Below are 17,492 nucleotides of genomic sequence, written 5' to 3'. Positions count from 1 at the left end.
CTTCACCCATCCCTCCAACTAAAATCCCGAACTCCTCCACCTAAAGACTCAGATTATCCTGTTTAAATCCTGATTGCGCTGGGCGCGGTGGCTCACACCTGTAATCCCAGCACTTTGGGAGGCCGAGGCAGGCAGATCACCTGAGGTCAGGAGTTCGAGACTAGCCTGACCAACATAGTGAAACCCCATCTCCACTAAAAATACAAGAATTAGCCGGGTGTCATGGCTCATGCCTGTAATCCCAGCTACTCGGGAGCCTGAGGCAGGAGAATTGCTTGAAACTGGGAGGCAGAGGTTGCGATGAGTAGAGATCGCGCCATTGCACTCCAGCCTGGGCAACAAGAGCGAAACTCCGTCTCCAAAAAAAAAAAAAAAGGCCTGATAGCACTCACCATTGTTGTTAACTTTCTATCTTCCCAATCAGATTGTGGGCTCCAGTAGGGCAGGGTCCACATCTTGGTCTTGTTCACCACTAAATCCTTAGTGCCTAGCACAGAGCCCACCATAGAGAATAGATTACATGAATCGTAGAGTGAGTGAATAATCCTGTTGGCCGTATGCACTGTTAGGAGGGTGTGTTTGAGATACAGATGACACCCAGGGTCTCACATTCTTGCAGGAGGGAAAGAGACGTCAGCCCTGGGTCCCAGAAGAGGCCACTGACCCAGTGGAAGTTCAGGGAAGGCTTCCCAGAGGAGGTGGAGGTGACAGCTGCAGCTATAAGGGAAGGAAGAACAGAGCGTGATGCAGCATGTGAAGGCTTTGGAGACTTGTGAGGGCACGAACCGGGCTCACTATCCCATTAGACAAAAGTGGCTGAGGAAGGATGAAACTGTGTCTAACTCTGCCTGGTGACCAAAATCCTGTCCATGGGTGACGCTTAAGAAGTGACCCTCGGCCGGGCGCAGTGGCTCACGCCTGTAATCCCGGCACTTTGGGAGGCCAAGGCGGGCGGATCACGAGTTCAGGAGATCGAGACCATCCTAGCTAACACAGTGAAACCCCATTTCTACTAAAAACAGAAAAAATTAGCCGGGTGTGGTGGCGGGCACCTGTAGTCCCAGTTACTGGGGAGGCTGAGGCAGGAGAATGGCGGAGCTTGCAGTGAGCAGAGATTGCACCACTGCACTCCAGCCTGGGCGACAGAGCGAGACTCCGTCTCAAAAAAAAAAAAAAAAAAAAAAAAAAAGAAGTGACCCTCATAAAAAAATTAGCTGGGCACGGTGGTGCACACTAGTTGGAATGCTGGGGTGGGAGGATGACCTGAGTCCGGGAGTCAGAGGTTGCAGTGGGCCGAGATCGCGTCACAGCACTCCAGCCTGGCGACAGAGTGAGACCCTATCAAAAAACAGCAGCAGGCCAGGCGTGGTGGCTCATGCCTGTAATCCCAGCACTTTGGGAGGCCGAGGTGGGCGGATCACGAGGTCAGGAGATTGAGACTAGCCTGGCTAACACGGTGAAACCCCGTCTCTACTAAAAATACAAAATATTAGCCGGGCGTGGTGGCCGGCGCCTGTAGTCCCAGTTACTGGGGAGGCTGAGGCAGAAGAATGGCGTGAACCCGGGAGGCGGAGGTTGCAGTGAGCCGAGATCGTGCCACTGCACTCCAGCCTGGGAGACAGCGCAAGACTCTAGCTCAAACAAACAAACAAAACAGCAACAACAACAACAAAACCATCCTCTCCTCCCGAGGGGACAGAACAGAAACGAATGGGCGAGTGCCGGGCCAAGCAGTGGGTCTCCAGCAGGTGGCATTAAAACAGGAATTTTGGCTGGGGACGGTGGCTCACGCCTGTAATCTCAGAACTTTGGAAAGCCCAGGCGGGCGGTCACTTGAGGTCAGAACCAGCCTCGCCAACATGGTGAAATGCCATCTCTACTAAAAATACAAAAATTAGCCAGGCGTGGTGGTGGGTGCCTGTAATCCCAGCAACTCGGGAGGCTGAGGCAGGAGAATCGCTTGAACCAGGGGGGCAGAGGTTGCAATGAGTCAAGATTGCACCACCGCACTCCAGTCTGCGTAACAAGAGCGTAATTCTTGTCTCAAAAATAAAATAAATAAATAATAAAAATAAAAAAGAATCTTCATTCATGGGAAGTCGAGAACACATGAAAACGTGTAAAGGCCGAGCGCAGTGGCTCACGCCTGTAATCCCAGCACTTCGGGAGGCTGAGGCGGGCGGATAACCTGAGGTCGGAAGCTCGAGACCAGCCTGACCAACAGGGAGAAACCCCGCCTCTACTAAAAATACAAAATTAGCCGGGCATGGTGGTGCATGCCAGTAGTCCCAGCTACTCGGGAGGCTGAGGCAGGAGAATCGCTTGAACCCGGAATGTGGAGATTGCGGTGAGCTGAGATCGGGCAATTGCACTCCAGCCTGGGCAACAAGAGAGAAACCCTGTATCAAAAAAAAAAAAAAAAAAAAAAAAAAAGAAAGGAAGAAAAGGCCTAAAGGCGCCGGGCGCGGTGGCTCACGCCTGTAATCCCAGCACTTTGGGAGGCCGAGGCGGGCGAATCACGAGGTCAGGAGATCGAGACCAGGTGAAACCCCGTCTCTACTAAAAATACAAAAAAATTAGCCGGGCGTGGTGGTGGGCGCCTGTAGTCCCAGCTACTCGGGAGGCTGAGGCAGGAGAACAGCGTGAACCCGGAAAGCGGAGCTGGCAGTGAGCCGAGATCGCGCCACTGCACTCCAGCCTGGGTGACATTGCGAGACTCCGTCTCAAAAAAAAAAAAAAAAAAAAAAAAAGGGCCTGAAGGCTCCTCGCGGCTTCCGTATTACGGAACACACGCACAAAAATGGCAGCGACCTGGTTTACAGGGGCTAAAAACGGTCACGTGATAAACCAACTTCCGGTCTTTCTCCCAAAGCACTTTCCCTACTTCCTGTGCTCTTGCAGAGACGCGCGCGTCGGGGTTTAACGCGTTTCTGGGCCGCCGTAAGCCCGGCCTAGGGGCAGCTTTGACTCGAGAGCCGGCTACAGGCGCATGGAAGGTTCCCTGGAACGGGAGGCGCCAGCGGCGGCGCTGGCCGCCGTGCTAAAGCACAGCTCGACGTTGCCGCCCGAAAGCACCCAGGTCCGGGGCTACGACTTCAACCGCGGTGTGAATTACCGCGCACTGCTGGAGGCCTTCGGCACCACCGGCTTCCAGGCAACCAACTTCGGGCGCGCTGTACAGCAAGTCAATGCCATGGTGAGGACGGGGCGGAATTTCTAGGGACGCGGAGGGGCGTGGCTTGTAGAACCAGCGCGGTACTAGACTTGGGCAGCGTTTCCAGTGGAGGGGATATGTCTTTTATTTGAGCGGCCCAATAGTTGGAGGAAGGCAGGACCTATTCTGGGCGGGAGTTTCTGTCCTGGGAAGGGGAAAGGGGATTTTGCACTCTAGTAGTTACATGCTAGTACGGTAACCTGAGGAGGCGAGGACTGATTCTTGGTGTGGGGGCGGGTTCTAGGTAAATTTAAAGCTTTCTGGAATGGGCGGAGCCTGGGGCAAGACAAATTAAGGGAGGATATGGGAGGAGGAGCCTAAGTCTGGGCGGTTCTTGAATTTAGATTTGCTTTTCCCAGCGGGGAAAGGACCGGATCTGAAAGGAGATGCTCTCTGATTCCTAAAAGGGTGGGGGCTGGCTGGGCGCGGGGGCGCATGCCTATAATCCCAGCATTTTGGGAAGCCGAGGCGGGTGGACCAAGAGATGAGGAGTTCGAGACAAGCCTGGCCAACATGGTGAAACCCTGTCTCTACTAAAATGCAAAAAATTAGCCGGGCATGGTGGTGCGCGCCTGTAGTCCCAGCTACTCGGGAGGCTGAGGCAGGAGAATCGCTTGAACCCGCGAGGTGGAGGTTGCAGTGAGCTGAGATCGCGCCACTGCACTCCAGCCTGGTGACAGAGCGATACTCTGTCTCAAAAAAAAAAAAAGGCCGGGAACGGTGGCTCATGCCTGTAATCTCAGCATTTTGGGAGGCCGAGGCGGGCGGATCACCTGAGGTCTGGAGTTCGAGACCAGCCTGACCAACATGGAGAAACCCCGTCTCTACTAAAATGCAAAAAATTAGCCGGGCATGGTGGTGCGCGCCTGTAGTCCTAGCTACTCGGGAGGCTGAGGCAGGAGAATCGCTTGAACCCGGGAGGTGGAGCTTGCAGTGAGCCGAGATCGCGCTATTGCACTCTAGCCTGGGTAACAAGAGTGAAACTCCGTCCAAAAAAAAAAAAGGGTGGGGGCAAATCCTGAACGTGTGTCCTGAGATCTGGTCTGGGAAGGGGCAGAGTTTACACAGGAGATGTTCCTTGGTCTCCTGTAGAACTGGTCCTGTATCCCTGAATGTACAGGGCCTGGGATGAAATCTGTTTCTGGAGCCCACCTGGAGTCCTGAGTCTGGGATTTAAGGCCAGTGCTTAACTTGACTTGGCCCTTACTCACAGATCGAGAAGAAGCTGGAACCGCTGTCACAGGATGAAGACCAGCACGCGGACCTGACCCAGAGCCGCCGCCCACTTACCAGCTGCACCATTTTCCTGGGATATACATCCAACCTCATCAGTTCAGGCATCCGTGAGACCATTCGCTACCTTGTGCAGCACAACATGGTGGGGACCTGGTGGGGCCGTGGCCTTGGCCTCTGGGTCAATGGGCGATGCAGTTATTGATCGTTTAAGTGAGATGGGCAGTTAGGGGTCTGTTATAAGCAGAGGAATAGAATCAAGTTTTGTTTTGTAGCAGAGCTCCCTCATAAGAGTCACTGGACAAGGATGAGGTTAGAAGTCCTGCCCAGAATGAGGGCAGGGGCTTCCTTCTTGGGCCAAATTCACTGCCTTGTGGCTGCAGGTGGACGTATTGGTGACCACAGCTGGCGGCGTGGAGGAAGACCTCATCAAGTGCCTGGCGCCCACATACTTGGGCGAGTTTAGCCTCAGGGGGAAGGAGCTCCGGGAGAACGGGATCAATAGGTGAGAACCCTGAGTGGTGTTGGGCAGGGGAGCTGGACCAAGGGTCCTGGGGCCTGATGCCTACATGCCTCCTGTTCTCAGGATCGGAAACCTGCTGGTGCCCAATGACAATTACTGCAAGTTTGAGGACTGGCTGATGCCCATTCTGGACCAGATGGTGATGGAGCAGAACACAGAGGTGGGGCTGGGGCAACCTGGAGGGGCCAGTCCAGTGGGAGTCAGGGGAGGCATGGCCTGAAGCTCACATCCTCTCCTAGGGTGTAAAGTGGACGCCTTCTAAGATGATCGCCCGGCTCGGCAAGGAGATCAACAACCCAGAGTCAGTGTATTACTGGGCCCAGAAGGTGAGGACCTAAGCGGGAGGAAAGTAGCCAGACTTTGGCATGTGTTAACTTATTTCATCTTTCCAGCCTCCTGGGGATTCAGTACTGTTATTCTCAGCATCCTCACTCTTAGATGAGGAGACTCAAACACAGATAGGCGTGGTAATTTTTTTTTTTTTTTTTGAGACAGGATCTTGCTCTGTCACCTAGGTTGGAGTGCAGTGGTGTGATCACAGCTCATTGCAGCCTCAACCTCCTGGGGCCAAGCAGTCCTCCCACCTCAGCCTCTCGAGTACCTGGGACCACAGGCACATGCCACCATGCCCAGCTAATTTTAAAAATTTTTTGTAGAGATGGGGGTCTCCCTATGTTTCCCAAGCTGGTCTTGAACTCCTGGCTTCAGGCAGTCCTCCCACCTTGGCCTCCCAAAGTGCTGGGATTACAGGTGTGAGCCACTGTGCCCGGCCAGGCTAGGTAATTTTGTCTGAAGTCACACAGATAACTAGTGGGGCCTCAGCATCCTTATGCTCCTCCCAGACTATCTCTGGAACAGTAGAGGCAGCACTTAGCAACTCCCCTGGGGCCTGGCTCAGGGTCCCACACTCCCAGATGCTATAAAATAAGAGCTACCCACTCCCTTTAATTAGAGAATCAGAACCTGAAAAAAAAAAAAAAAAAAGCTACATAGTCTTTTTTTTTTTTTTTTTTTTGAGACGGAGTCTTGCTCTGTCGCCCAGGCTGGAGTGTAATGGTGTAATGATGTGATTTCAGCTCACTGCACCCTCCACCTCCCAGGTTCAAGTGATTCTCCCGCCTCAGCCTCCTGAGTAGCTGGGACTACAGGCACCCACCATCATGCCTAGCCAATTTTTGTATTTTTCTACAGATGGGGTTTCACCATGTTGGCCAGGCTGGTCTTGAACTCCTGACCTCAAGTGATCCACCCGCCTTGGCCTCCCAAAGTGCTGGGATTACAGGTGTGAGCCACCACACCCAGCCTACTTACTCTTTCTTTTTTACGAGACAGGGTCTCATTCTGTTTCCCAGGCTGGAGTGCAATGGCACAATAATGGCTCACTGCTGTCTTGAGCTTCTGGGCTCAGTCGATTCTCCTGCCTCAGCCTGCTGAGTAGCTGGGACTACAGGTGCATGCCACCATGCCTGGCTAATTGTTTTTGTAGAGATGGGAACTCACCATGTTGCACAAGCTGGCTCTTTTTTTTTTCGAGATGGAGTTTTGCTCTTGTTGCCCAGGCCAGAGTCCAATGGCACAGTCTTGGCTCACAGCAACCTCTACCTCCTGGGTTCAAGCAATTCTCCTGCCTCAGCCTCAAGTTCCCAAGTAGCTGGGATTATAGGCATGTGCCACCACCCCTGGCTAATTTTGTATTTTTAGTAGAGACAGGGTTTCTCCATGTTGGTCAGGCTGGTCTCGAGCTCCTGACCTCAGGTGATCCACCCGCCTCGGCCTCCCAAAGTGCTGGGATTACAAGCGTGAGCCACCGCGCCCGGCCACAAGCTGGCTCTTTAAAAAAGAGATAGACGGCCGGGCACGGTGGCTCACGCTTGTAATCCCAGTACTTTGGGGGCTGAGGTGGGTGGATCACCTGAAGTCAGGAGTTCAAGACCAGCCTGGCCAACATGGTGGAACCCTGTCTCTACTAAAAAAACAAAATGCAAAATTAGCTGGGCATAGTGGCACGCGCCTGTAATCCTAGCTACTCGGGAGGCTGAAGCAGGAGAATCACTGGAACCCAGGAGGCAGAGGTTGCAGTGAGCTGAGATAGTGCCATTGCACTCCAGCCTGGGCAACGAGTGAAACTCCGTCTCAGGAAAAAAAAAAAAAAAAAAAAAAAGAGAGAGAAACAGCTTAGCAAGCTAAGAATAGGCTGGTTCTTTATGTGCCAGGCACTATCCTAAGTGTTTTCTGTGGGTTTTCTCATATAGGCCTCATTTGTGAGAGGTGTTTCTGTTATGCTTATAATTGAGGAAACAGTCCTAGAGAAATTAGGCACCCCATCCACAGTCAGATAGTCATATAGCCAGCACGGGGACGAGGCTCTGAGCTCCAGCCACTGTCCTGTCATGTTCTCTGCAGAACCACATCCCTGTGTTTAGTCCCGCACTTACAGACGGCTCGCTGGGCGACATGATCTTCTTCCATTCCTACAAGAACCCGGGCCTGGTCCTGGACATCGTTGAGGGTGAGGCGCTAGGGCCACAGAGGAGAGGGGAAGGAGGGCTGGCTGAGTCCAAGGCCTGACTTCGGCCCTCTTCCCCCAGACCTGAGGCTCATCAACACACAGGCCATCTTTGCCAAGTGCACTGGGATGATCATTCTGGGCGGGGGCGTGGTCAAGCACCACATTGCCAATGCCAACCTCATGGTGAGTGGGGGTGGCGCTTCGGCCCACTCTGCAGACATGCTGTGTGGTGGGCCTATGCCATATGCTGGGGAGACAGCATGAACTAGACAGGCCAGGATCCCTGCTCCCCTGGGACTGATGTTCTAGTAGGGGAGATAGCAAACAAGTGACATCCACGTCAGGGGGCAGTCATTGCTACGGAGAATACTAAATGATGGCATGAGAAGAGAAAGGGGTGCTGTCCAACAAGAGGTTTTGGAAGGAGGCTTCTGGAAGTGTGAGCTGGGAGCAGGGGTTTGGGGAGGCATCTCCCAGGAGCCATGTAGTTGTCTCCCGTGCCAGGAGTTTGTGCTGCTGTGCTAGCATTGAGCTTCTGGATTGCAAAGTTCCCAGGAGAGGGAACAGCCATTGCAAAGGCTCTGGGGTGCCTGAAGTAATCCAGGAACAGCTGGGTACCTGGTGAGGGGAAGGTGGAGTGGTGAGGGCCAGGAGGTGATGCAGGGAGGTGCCACAGGGAGCCTGCTGGGCCCTGTGGGCTGAGGCGGGGCTTTGGCTTTTGCACTGAGAGAGGTGGGAGAGGACTTGACTCGGGTTCCCATGCTCCCTCTGGTGGCCATGTGGTGAACAGATGGTGGCAGGTGAGTGAGAACTCCAGTCCAGGACAGTGGTGACCATGCAGGGATCAGGAGGCAGGCGGTGGTTGGATTTGGAGGGCTTCTGAAGATAGAGTTGCTGGCAGCTCCTGCCTTGCAGATGGGGCAGGGTTGTTGACACCTGGCTGTTGGGTCTGGGGAAACACAGCCATCGTTGCCCAGCAGCTCTAGTGACCCCAGACATTGACATGGGCCCTGTCTGGGAGCGAGCGTCTGCGAAGGGCTTCCTTCATCTGGGACACATCTCTCAGCCTGTTTGGCTATGGTGTCCTCCCTCTGTGTTTGTCTGTCTCCTGTGACTGGCTGACTGGGCCCGCCGTGCCCCCTCCTCCCCACAGCGGAACGGGGCCGACTACGCTGTTTACATCAACACAGCCCAGGAGTTTGATGGCTCTGACTCAGGTGCCCGACCAGACGAGGCTGTCTCCTGGGGCAAGATCCGGGTGGATGCACAGCCTGTCAAGGTAAGCGCTGGCTGGGTGGGGCATAGGGTCTCTGGGACGATGGGTGTGGGTCCCATGGCTTACCCAGGTTCCCCCCTATCCAGGTCTATGCTGACGCCTCCCTGGTCTTCCCCCTGCTTGTGGCTGAAACCTTTGCCCAGAAGATGGATGCCTTCATGCATGAGAAGAACGAGGACTGAGCGGCTGCGGTCCCAGGAAGGTCTTACCCCCTCTTCTATTTATTAATTTGCAGACCCAGCCCCTCCCCTATTTTTGGTCAGCTACGTCTCTAGAATAAGATGGTATCTGAAGTCCTTCCATGTCTGTGTCTCGGTCCTTGGTCCTGTTGGTGGGTCCCCTGGCTTCAGCCTGCTCCATCCTCTGCCTCATAGGCCTCCTCCCGCCAGCACTGGACGCTGCCTCCCATGGCGGTCAGCAGGCAGGGCTCTGTGGGGTGGTAGGCCAGCGACTGCACCACACCGGAACCCACAGGCAGGGCCAGAGCCAGCACACCCTATGGAGCGAGGGGTAGGGAGTGGTTATCTGTGGCTGGGCTGTCCCCTGGTTCCTGAGGTCCCTGTGCACCCCCCATCTCAGCCCTGCCTGAAGCCCTCAGTCACCTCTCCCCTGACCTTCAGCCACCTGCCTCTAATTGCCTCCTGGACACTGCAAAATTAATCTACCTCAGACTGAGCCCCTCAGTAGCTCTGTCCTACCAGTTGTTCAGGCCGCAAGTCTTGGGAGCCTCTTATTGATTTTTTATTTTTTAAAATAGCAGAGATGGGGTCTTACCATGTTGCCCAGGCTGGTCTCGAACTCCTGGCCTCAAGTGATCCTCCTGCCTTGGCCTCCCAAAGTGCTAGGACTACAGGTGTGAGCCACCATGCCTGGCTTTGGGAGCCTTTTTATTTTTCTGGTTTTTTTTGAGATGGAGTCTTGCTCTGTTGACAGGCTGGAGTGCAGTGGCGCGATCTGGGCTCACTGCAACCTCCGACTCCCTAGTTCAAGGGATTCTCCTGCCTCAGCCTCCTGAGTAGCTGGGATTACAGGCACGCGCCATCATGCCCAGATAATTTTTGTATTTTTAGTACAGATGGGGTTTCACCATGTTGGCCAGGATGATCTCTATCTCCTGACCTCGTGATCCACCCCCCTCGGCCTCCCAAAGCGCTGGGATCACAGGTGTGAACCACCACGCCTGGCCGGGAGTCTTTTTCTTGTACCACATGTTCCTCTATCAGTCATTCCTCTTGGCTCTGCTTCTAGACCATGTCCAGAGACTGCTGATTTTCTGCCACTACCATGCTTGGAGCATGCCTTGCTCGCAGCTTGCCTGTTCCCTGCCACCAGCTGGGCTCCATCCTGTCCATTTGGCAGCCCCAATGATCCCCACTTCCCCTGGTCACAACACAATGTAAACAGTTCCTCAAGCAAGCCACGCTTCCTCTTTCCACCTTGAAAATGTCCCTTGATGTGCCTGCCCTCCAAGGCAACTTCTGTTCTACTGGGCCCATAAGAAATAGGTGGAGCATTCTTGCTATCTTAGTTCCTAAAGCAAGAGCTTGTCCGCCAAGTCTCCAGGGTCCCCCCGGTTCCCTCCATCCTCTTATGGGCCTTAGTTCCCCTGGCCAAGCCCAGCGCTGATGTCTCCTTTGCCGAGATTCCCCCGGCTCTGACCCCACTACACCAGGATGGTCTGTTTCTGGCCTGACTCCCCACCAGGCTGGGACATGTCAAGGACAGGGCTCAGGGCTTGAAACCATGCACAGGGATGCTAAGATGTAGCTCCAGTTTCTTGAATGACTACAGCCCTATCTCACCCAAGGTTAGACATGGCCGTCGGCTCCCCCTTGCCCAGGGGTCAGTGCCAGTTGCTCGGCCTGGCATCTGCAGCCCAGCCTGACCCCAGATCTTGCCGCACCTGCCGCCACCCTGAAGCCTTTGTTTCCTGACTGATGCATGTGCAGGCTACACCTCTTAACATATGCTGTTCCCTTTGCCTGGAATGCCCTTCCTGCCTCATCTTCTCTCTAGCCCAAGCTGGGCACGGTGTCTAGGCCTGTAATCCCAGCACTTTGGGAGGCCGAGGCGGGTGAATCACTTGAGGTCAGGAGTTTGAGACCAGCCTGGCCAACGTGGTAAAACCCTGTCTCTACTAAAAATACAAAAATTAGCCAGGTATGGTGGTAGGGGCCTGTAATCCCAGCTACTCGGGAGGCTGAGACATGAGAATCACCTGAACCCTTGGGGGCAGAGGTTGCAGTGAGCTGAGATGGCGCCACCGCATTTGCCTGGGCAATAGTCTCAAAAAAAGAAAAAAGGGCCGGGCGTGGTGGCTTACGCCTGTAATCCCAGCACTTGGGAAGGCTGAGGTGGGTGGATCATGAGGTCAGCAGTTCAAGACCAGCCTGACCAACATAGTGAAACCCTGTCTCTACTAAAAATACAAAAATTAGCTGGGTGTGGTGGCACGCACCTATAATCCCAACTACTCAGGAGACTGAGGCAGGAGAATCGCTTGAACTTGGGAGGCGGAGTTTACAGTGAGCCAAGATTGCGCCACTGCACTCTAGCCTGGGCGACAGAGCAAGACTTGTCTCAAAAAAAAAAAAAAAAAAAAGATCCTAGCCTTCAGGCCCTGGAGTGACTGAGGTAAGGACAGGGCTGAGACGGGGCAGGCACCTAGGTATGAAGTAGGACTGGGGGCACCTCACCTCCACCAGGTCCCAGAAGAACACCTTCCCGTCCTCAGAACAGCTGACCACATGTGTGTCACGCTCGCTCAGGCAGCAGTCCAGCTTGTATTCCTGGTTCTTATGGCCCTTGTACCTAAGGGTGGACAGGATTGGGGGGCTTGGTCCTCTCCAGGGGTGGGAGAGGAGGGAAGGGGATCCCCACGACCACAAGGACTCACTCGCCCAGCAGCTCCCCTGTGTCTTTGTCCAGGAGCCGCAATGTGGAGTCCAGGCTGGACACCAGGGTGCACTGCCCATCCCGGCTGAAGCAGGTGCAGGTGATGGGGCCTTGGGGGAGGGGCGGGTAGGTCAGTGAGGGTGGGGTGCCCCTGGTTGGCCCCCCATCTTCCCTGCCTGTCCCACATCCCCGGCCACACTCACTGCCCACGTAGTCTGAGAAGAGCTGCCCCATCCTCAGGTCATAGCGTCTCACGCGGCCATCCACGGAGCTGCAGGAGAGGGTAGATCCAGCGGGAACCTTGACTACACTCACATGGCTCCAGGCAGCCCTGTGCCTTCCCAGCCCAGTGGGCCTGCTCTTCCAGTGCACAGGAGTGGAATTCTGAAGCTCTGGCCTTGAGACTCAGGCCCAGGGCCAATTACGTCCTACTCCATCATTTCCAAGACCCACACCCCCTTTCCAAGCCCTTGGAGTCCTTCCGATTCCCCCTTTCTTTTTTTTGAGACAGAGTTTTGCTCTTGTTGCCCAGGCTGGAGTGCAATGGCATGATCTTGGCTCACCGGAACCTCTGCCTCCCGGATTCAAGAGATTCTCCTTCCTCAGCCTCCCGAGTAGATGGGAATACAGGCATGCACCACCACGCCCTGCTAATTTTGTATTTTTAGTAGAGACGGGGTTTCTCCATGTTGGTCAGGCTGCTCTCGAACTCCCAACCTCAGGTGATCCGCCCACCTCAGGCTTCCAAAGTGCTGGGATTACAGGTGTGAGCCACCCCACCTGGCCCAATTCCCCCTTTTCCTGCTCCTCCTCCTCAGTACTCAGTCCCACCACTTTCCCCACTACCCAGCACCAGCATCTAGACTGTTCTGGTCTCCCTGCACCCCCACAGCCACCAGAGGGAGCACTTTTCGAAGTACAGTTGACCCATGAACAACACGGTTTGAACTGAACGTGTCCACTTATATGTGGATTTTCTTCTGCCTCTATCAGCCGTGAGACACCAAGATCAATCCCTCCTCTTCCTCCTCCTCTGCTTTCTCAACATGAAGATCTTTATGACGATCTCTTCACTTCCACTTAATGAATAGAAAATATATTTTTTCCGCCAGGCGCGGTGGCTCGCGCCTGTGATTTCAGCACTTTGGGAGGCTGAGGCAGGTGGATCACGAGGTCAAGAGATGGAGACCCTCCTGGCCAACATGGCGAAACCCCGTCTCTACTAAAAATACAAAAATTAGCTGGGCGTGGTGGCACGCGACTGTAGTCCCAGCTACTCGGGAGGCTGAGGCAGGAGAATCGCCTAAACCCAGAAGTTGGAGGTTGCAGTGAGCTGAGATCACGTCACTGCACTCCAGCCTGGCGACAGAGCGAGACTGCGTCTCAAAAAAAAAAAAAAAAAATTCTTCCTTATGATTATTTTTATGTATTATTTATTTATTTATTTAATTTATTTACTTATTTTGAGACGGAGTCTTGCTCTATCGCCCAGGCTGGAGTGTAGTGGCGCGATGTCGGCTCACAGCAAGCTCTGCCTCCCGGGTTCACTCCATTCTCCTGCCTCAGCCTCCTGAGTAGCTGGGACTACAGGCGCCTGCCACTATGCCCGGCTAATTTTTTGTATTTTTAGTAGAGACGGGATTTCACCGTGTTAGCCAGAATGATCTCGATCTCCTGACCTCATGATCCGCCTGCCTCTGCCTCCCAAAGTGCTGGGATTACAGGCATGAGCCACAGCGCCTGACCTATTTTTATTTATTTTAAAAAATCATTTTATTTTATCTTTTTTTTTTTGAGATGGAGTCTCACTTTGTCGCCCAGGCTGGAGTGCAGTGGCACAATCTCGGCTCACTGCAACCTCCAACTCCCGGGTTCAGGCGATTCTCCTGCCTCCACCTCCCGAGTGGCTGGGATTACAGGCTCCCGTCACCACACCTGGCTAATTTTTGCATTTTTAGTAGAGACGGGGTTTCACCATGTTGGCCAGGCTGATCTCAAACTCCTGACCTCAAGTGATCTGCCCACCTTGGCCTCCCAAAGTGCTGGGATTACAGGTGTGAGCCACCGTGCCCAGCCAGATGATTATTATTTTTTAGACAGTCTTACTTTCACCCAGCATGGAGTGCAGTGGTGCCTCGAACTCTTGGACTCAAGTGATCCTTCCACCTCAGCCTCCCAAGTAGCTGGGACTACAGCTGTGTGCCACTGTGCCCAGCTGAGAGTAGGTTTTAATCTGAGCATGGGGGCAGCTATGATTCCCAGTAGCACCTGGGGTGAGACCAGGTCATGGCTCCACTCACCCTGCCAGGACCTCGTGGTCTGACACCTTCACACTGGATACGCCATCTCTGGCCTCATCCAGCGTCTGCACTGGCTCAGGCCTCCGTGAGCGGCAATCCCAACAGCGGATACTGGAATCAATAGAGCCTGTGAGGCCAGCATGATGGTGAGGTCAGGTTTGGAGGGGGAGGGCAGCACCCTGGGCCCCCGTGCTTAGGCCCCAGACTCACCGGACAGGATAACTGTGGCCTCTTCATTAAACTGCACCGTGTTCACCTTCTGAGAAAGTTATTGCCACTCAGAGGAGGCTGGACTTTGGAGGATTGGGATAAAGGCAGGGTTCCCAGTGTCGGTTAAAGCAAGGGCAAAGGCTAGGAGAAGGGGAGGTGAAAGGTTTTGGGGGAACTGCAAGGACAGGGGTTGGTGACTGCCTAGCCTGGCATGCGGAGTGGGGGATCGTCATCTGGGGAAGGGATCCTTACGGTGTAATGGGGGTGGCCCTGTCACCACCTATGCGCTAATACGGGTCCCCTCCGCTTGAATGAGGGTCTCCAGGCTTTCACTCACCCCTGCGTGGCCCCGGAATTTGCGCACGACCTGCCCTGATGCCACATCCCACAGAACCACCGCCTTGTCCCCGCCGCCGGAGCAGAGACTACTGTTGTCAAAGGAGCTGGAGTAAAGGAGGAGGAAGATCAGCATCGACCTCGGATCCCAGCCTCAGCGCTCCAATCCCAGCCTGGTCCCCGGCTCACCCGGCCGCATCCAGCACCTCGTAGCCGTGGCCGCTGTACGTCCGCAGCAGCGTCCCCCGAAGCGGGTTCCACAGCTTCAGGGTCTTGTCACTGCCGCACGTCAGGCAGTAATTGCCATCCACTGGGGAACACCAGGCGGGGGTTACTGGACCGTCGATCTCAAGAGGCGGGAGGAGGACCCGGAATGAATACAAAGGTGCTCACCATTAAATCGTACGGCTCGCACTGCCCCCTGCCCGCAGTCCAGCGTCTTCAACCGTTTCTGCGGCAGCTCTGGAGGCCGCGGCTTTGGCTCAGGGAAAGCCATGCTCCCAGTACTCCTTCCTTGCAGCCTTAAATCTGTCTGTACGGAAAATTCCGCGCCTTCGAAACCCACGCTTGGGTGTAACCTTATTATTGTTCTTCCTGACCTACTTCCTGTTTATCACTGCCGGGTTCATCATTTTGGCATTTCCGTGATCGGGTTGGAACTATTGAAGCCCGCTTTCAGGTTATTTTCCCCATTTTCCCTTTGAAAGGAAGACTTCTGGCTTCTCCTAAATCTCCGTTCTCTGGGTAAGGGGAGTCCAAGCCTCTGTCATGAGGAACGGAAGTGCGAGGGCCTCGGGTGTTACTCTAAAATCCGCCCTCAGCCTGCACGCCGGAAGCTGCGATTCCTGCAGCGGAAGAGGCGTGATCTGGCCTTCGACTCGCTATGTCCACTAACAATATGTCGGACCCACGGAGGCCGAACAAAGTGCTGAGGTGAGGACCCCAGCGTCGTGGCCACGGGTTCGGGTTGTGGGTGTGGATCGGGGCCCTGGGAAGCGCCTGTCTATCCCGGGGGCAGGACCTGAGCGCCCCTGACCCTCGAGCCTGTCGCAGGTACAAGCCCCCGCCGAGCGAATGTAACCCGGCCTTGGACGACCCGACGCCGGACTACATGAACCTGCTGGGCATGATCTTCAGCATGTGCGGCCTCATGCTTAAGGTGGGCGGGGTTGAGCTTCTATGGGTGTAGTTGGACCTGAGAACGAGGCTCGGGGGCGGGTTTGGAATGAAGCGGGGCGTCTTGTCATTGCTGATGGGGCGGGACCTGAGATCGGCCGGGAGTGGGGCTGCGATGACGCTGGGCCAAGAAAGCCCCAGTCTTTGGTGAAGTCAAGGATTCGAGTGAGGGTGGGGATGTGGCAGATTGGTCTGCGAGTGGGGCCAGGCTTTGAAGCAACTTGGAGAGGACTTGTGGAAAAAGGGCAGGGTCTTAAGCATGTGGGATGTCAGAGTCTCTCTTGGCCCTGAGAGACGCAGGCCAGACAGTAGGACTAGAAACCACGTATCTAGAGTATGCCATGCGCAGGTGGGACTGAGGAGTTCCGGGTGGGGCAAGGTCCCAGCTGCATCAGATGGAATCAATGGGCATGATCTGGTGTCTGAAAAGGTGGCTTCGGGGACTCATTGTTGTGCCTTTCACTGACCTGCCAACCCACCTATACCTTTCCCTAGCTGAAATGGTGTGCTTGGGTCGCTGTCTACTGCTCCTTCATCAGCTTTGCCAACTCTCGGAGCTCGGAGGACACGAAGCAAATGATGAGTAGCTTCATGTGAGATTTGCCCTACAGAACGAGTAACTCTTGAGTAAGGGGTGGGGGAACCCCAGCCTGCCCATCCTAGACTGACACCTCTCTCCTGTCTCAGGCTGTCCATCTCTGCCGTGGTGATGTCCTATCTGCAGAATCCTCAGCCCATGACGCCCCCATGGTGATATCAGCCTAGAAGGGTCACATTTTGGACCCTGTCTATCCACTAGGCCTGGGCTTTGGCTGCTAAACCTGCTGCTTTCAGCTGCCATCCTGGACTTCCCTGAATGAGGCCGTCTCGGTGCCCCCAGCTGGATAGAGGGAACCTGGCCCTTTCCTAGGGAACACCCTAGGCCTACCCCTCCTGCCTCCCTTCCCCTGCCTGCTGCTGGGGGAGATGCTGTCCCTGTTTCTAGGGGTATTCATTTGCTTTCTCGTTGAAACCTGTTAATAATAAAGTTTTTCACTCTGGCTGTCAGCCTCTTCTGTTCATTGGGGTGTTCCTCCTACCTGGCGGGAAGGGCTCTAGCCCCATAGGCCTGGTGTGGGGCCCCAGTCTGGAGGCTTCTGGCTGTTCACTTGCTTACTTCATAAACCTTGTGTCTTAAGTCAGGTGCTAGGGACAAGACAGTGACTTCTGCCCTCTGGCAACTCACCAGATGGCCCTGCTGACCTAGATAATCTAGGCTTTGGTTTCCTTTTTTTTTTTCCTTTTTAAGAAAGAAAACGGTCTTGATCTGTCATGCAGGCTGAGTGCAGTGGCACAATCTATGTTCACTGCAGCCTCAAACTCCTGGGCTCAAGCAATCCTACCACCTCAGCCTGCCACGTAACTGGGACCACAAATGCGTGCTACCATGCCCAGTTAATTCTTGTTTTTTTTTGAGACAGAGTTTTGCTCTTGTTGCCCAGGCTGGAGGGCAATGGCATGATCTTGATCTCGGCTCACTGCAACCTCTGCCTCCCAGGTTCAGGTGATTCTCCTGCCTCAGTCTCCCAAGTAGCTGGGATTACAGGCATGTGCCACCATGCCCAGCTAATTTTTGTATTTTTACATTTTGTGTAAAATTACAAATTTTGTGTTTTCAAACCCGTCTCTACAAAACAACCCATGTTGCCCAGGCTGGTCTCAAACTCCCGGGCCCAAGTGATCCACCAGCCTGGCCCTCCCAAAGTGCTGGGATTGCAGGCTTGAGCCACTGCGCCTGCCCTGGGCTTTGTTTTCTTATCAGAGAATGAACTGGTAGGAAT

At 54.4% G+C, this 17,492-nt stretch overlaps 3 protein-coding genes and 1 pseudogene across 8 annotated transcripts; 2 read left to right on the top strand and 2 right to left on the bottom strand.

Moving 5' to 3' along the window:
- Nucleotides 1-2,849: 2,849 nt before the first annotated feature.
- Nucleotides 2,850-14,288, top strand: DHPS (deoxyhypusine synthase). Of its 6 annotated transcripts, none has more exons than XR_010131896.1 (11): nucleotides 2,858-3,196; nucleotides 4,428-4,592; nucleotides 4,831-4,952; nucleotides 5,034-5,130; nucleotides 5,210-5,296; nucleotides 7,374-7,479; nucleotides 7,559-7,662; nucleotides 8,633-8,758; nucleotides 8,842-8,957; nucleotides 11,684-11,744; nucleotides 12,183-14,288. XR_010131896.1 is itself a non-coding variant. In XM_004060082.4 (9 exons), exons 1-9 carry the CDS (start codon nucleotides 2,990-2,992, stop codon nucleotides 8,935-8,937), a joined length of 1,110 nt encoding a protein of 369 aa, XP_004060130.1. In that variant the 5' UTR covers nucleotides 2,850-2,989; the 3' UTR covers nucleotides 8,938-9,052. The 6 variants fall into 6 exon arrangements, 3 of the variants coding, with proteins under 3 accessions (XP_004060130.1, XP_030859897.1, XP_018870828.1); XR_010131897.1 differs by having other exon boundaries at nucleotides 11,684-11,750; XM_004060082.4 differs by lacking the exons at nucleotides 11,684-11,744; nucleotides 12,183-14,288 and having other exon boundaries at nucleotides 2,850-3,196; nucleotides 8,842-9,052.
- LOC101139806 (uncharacterized) lies at nucleotides 7,155-8,484 on the bottom strand (annotated as a pseudogene).
- WDR83 (WD repeat domain 83) lies at nucleotides 7,155-15,309 on the bottom strand. Its single transcript, XM_004060086.5, has 9 exons — nucleotides 14,890-15,309; nucleotides 14,686-14,806; nucleotides 14,498-14,603; nucleotides 14,161-14,209; nucleotides 13,951-14,077; nucleotides 11,854-11,921; nucleotides 11,652-11,760; nucleotides 11,452-11,566; nucleotides 7,155-9,251 (listed from the first exon to the last, which is right to left on the bottom strand). The coding sequence occupies exons 1-9, from the start codon at nucleotides 14,990-14,992 to the stop codon at nucleotides 9,102-9,104; spliced, it is 948 nt and encodes a 315-aa protein (XP_004060134.3). The 5' UTR covers nucleotides 14,993-15,309; the 3' UTR covers nucleotides 7,155-9,101.
- On the top strand, nucleotides 15,295-16,714 carry WDR83OS (WD repeat domain 83 opposite strand). Its single transcript, XM_004060087.4, has 4 exons — nucleotides 15,295-15,429; nucleotides 15,550-15,655; nucleotides 16,168-16,265; nucleotides 16,360-16,714. The coding sequence occupies exons 1-4, from the start codon at nucleotides 15,380-15,382 to the stop codon at nucleotides 16,424-16,426; spliced, it is 321 nt and encodes a 106-aa protein (XP_004060135.1). The 5' UTR covers nucleotides 15,295-15,379; the 3' UTR covers nucleotides 16,427-16,714.
- The last annotated feature ends 778 nt before the right edge of the window (nucleotides 16,715-17,492 follow it).

This window comes from Gorilla gorilla, chromosome 20 (genome assembly GCF_029281585.2).
Source record: "Gorilla gorilla gorilla isolate KB3781 chromosome 20, NHGRI_mGorGor1-v2.1_pri, whole genome shotgun sequence".
NCBI classification, from domain to species: domain Eukaryota; kingdom Metazoa; phylum Chordata; class Mammalia; order Primates; family Hominidae; genus Gorilla; species Gorilla gorilla.
The sequence above is the reverse complement of the archived record's forward strand: the minus strand, read 5'-3'. Positions and strand labels throughout refer to the sequence as shown.

Coding starts and splice junctions, on each gene's coding strand:
- WDR83 (XM_004060086.5), bottom strand. CDS start 14,992: ATGGCTTTCCCTGAGCCAAAGCCGCGGCCTCCAGAGCTGCCGCAGAAA. Junction 14,807..14,889: donor GCGAGCCGTACGATTTAATG/GTGAGCACCTTT, acceptor GGTGTTCCCCAG/TGGATGGCAATTACTGCCTG. Junction 11,761..11,853: donor CTTCTCAGACTACGTGGGCA/GTGAGTGTGGCC, acceptor CCCTCCCCCAAG/GCCCCATCACCTGCACCTGC.
- WDR83OS (XM_004060087.4), top strand. CDS start 15,380: ATGTCCACTAACAATATGTCGGACCCACGGAGGCCGAACAAAGTGCTG. Junction 15,656..16,167: donor TGTGCGGCCTCATGCTTAAG/GTGGGCGGGGTT, acceptor ACCTTTCCCTAG/CTGAAATGGTGTGCTTGGGT. Junction 16,266..16,359: donor CAAATGATGAGTAGCTTCAT/GTGAGATTTGCC, acceptor CTCCTGTCTCAG/GCTGTCCATCTCTGCCGTGG.
- DHPS (XM_004060082.4), top strand. CDS start 2,990: ATGGAAGGTTCCCTGGAACGGGAGGCGCCAGCGGCGGCGCTGGCCGCC. Junction 3,197..4,427: donor TACAGCAAGTCAATGCCATG/GTGAGGACGGGG, acceptor CCTTACTCACAG/ATCGAGAAGAAGCTGGAACC. Junction 7,480..7,558: donor GGTCCTGGACATCGTTGAGG/GTGAGGCGCTAG, acceptor CTCTTCCCCCAG/ACCTGAGGCTCATCAACACA.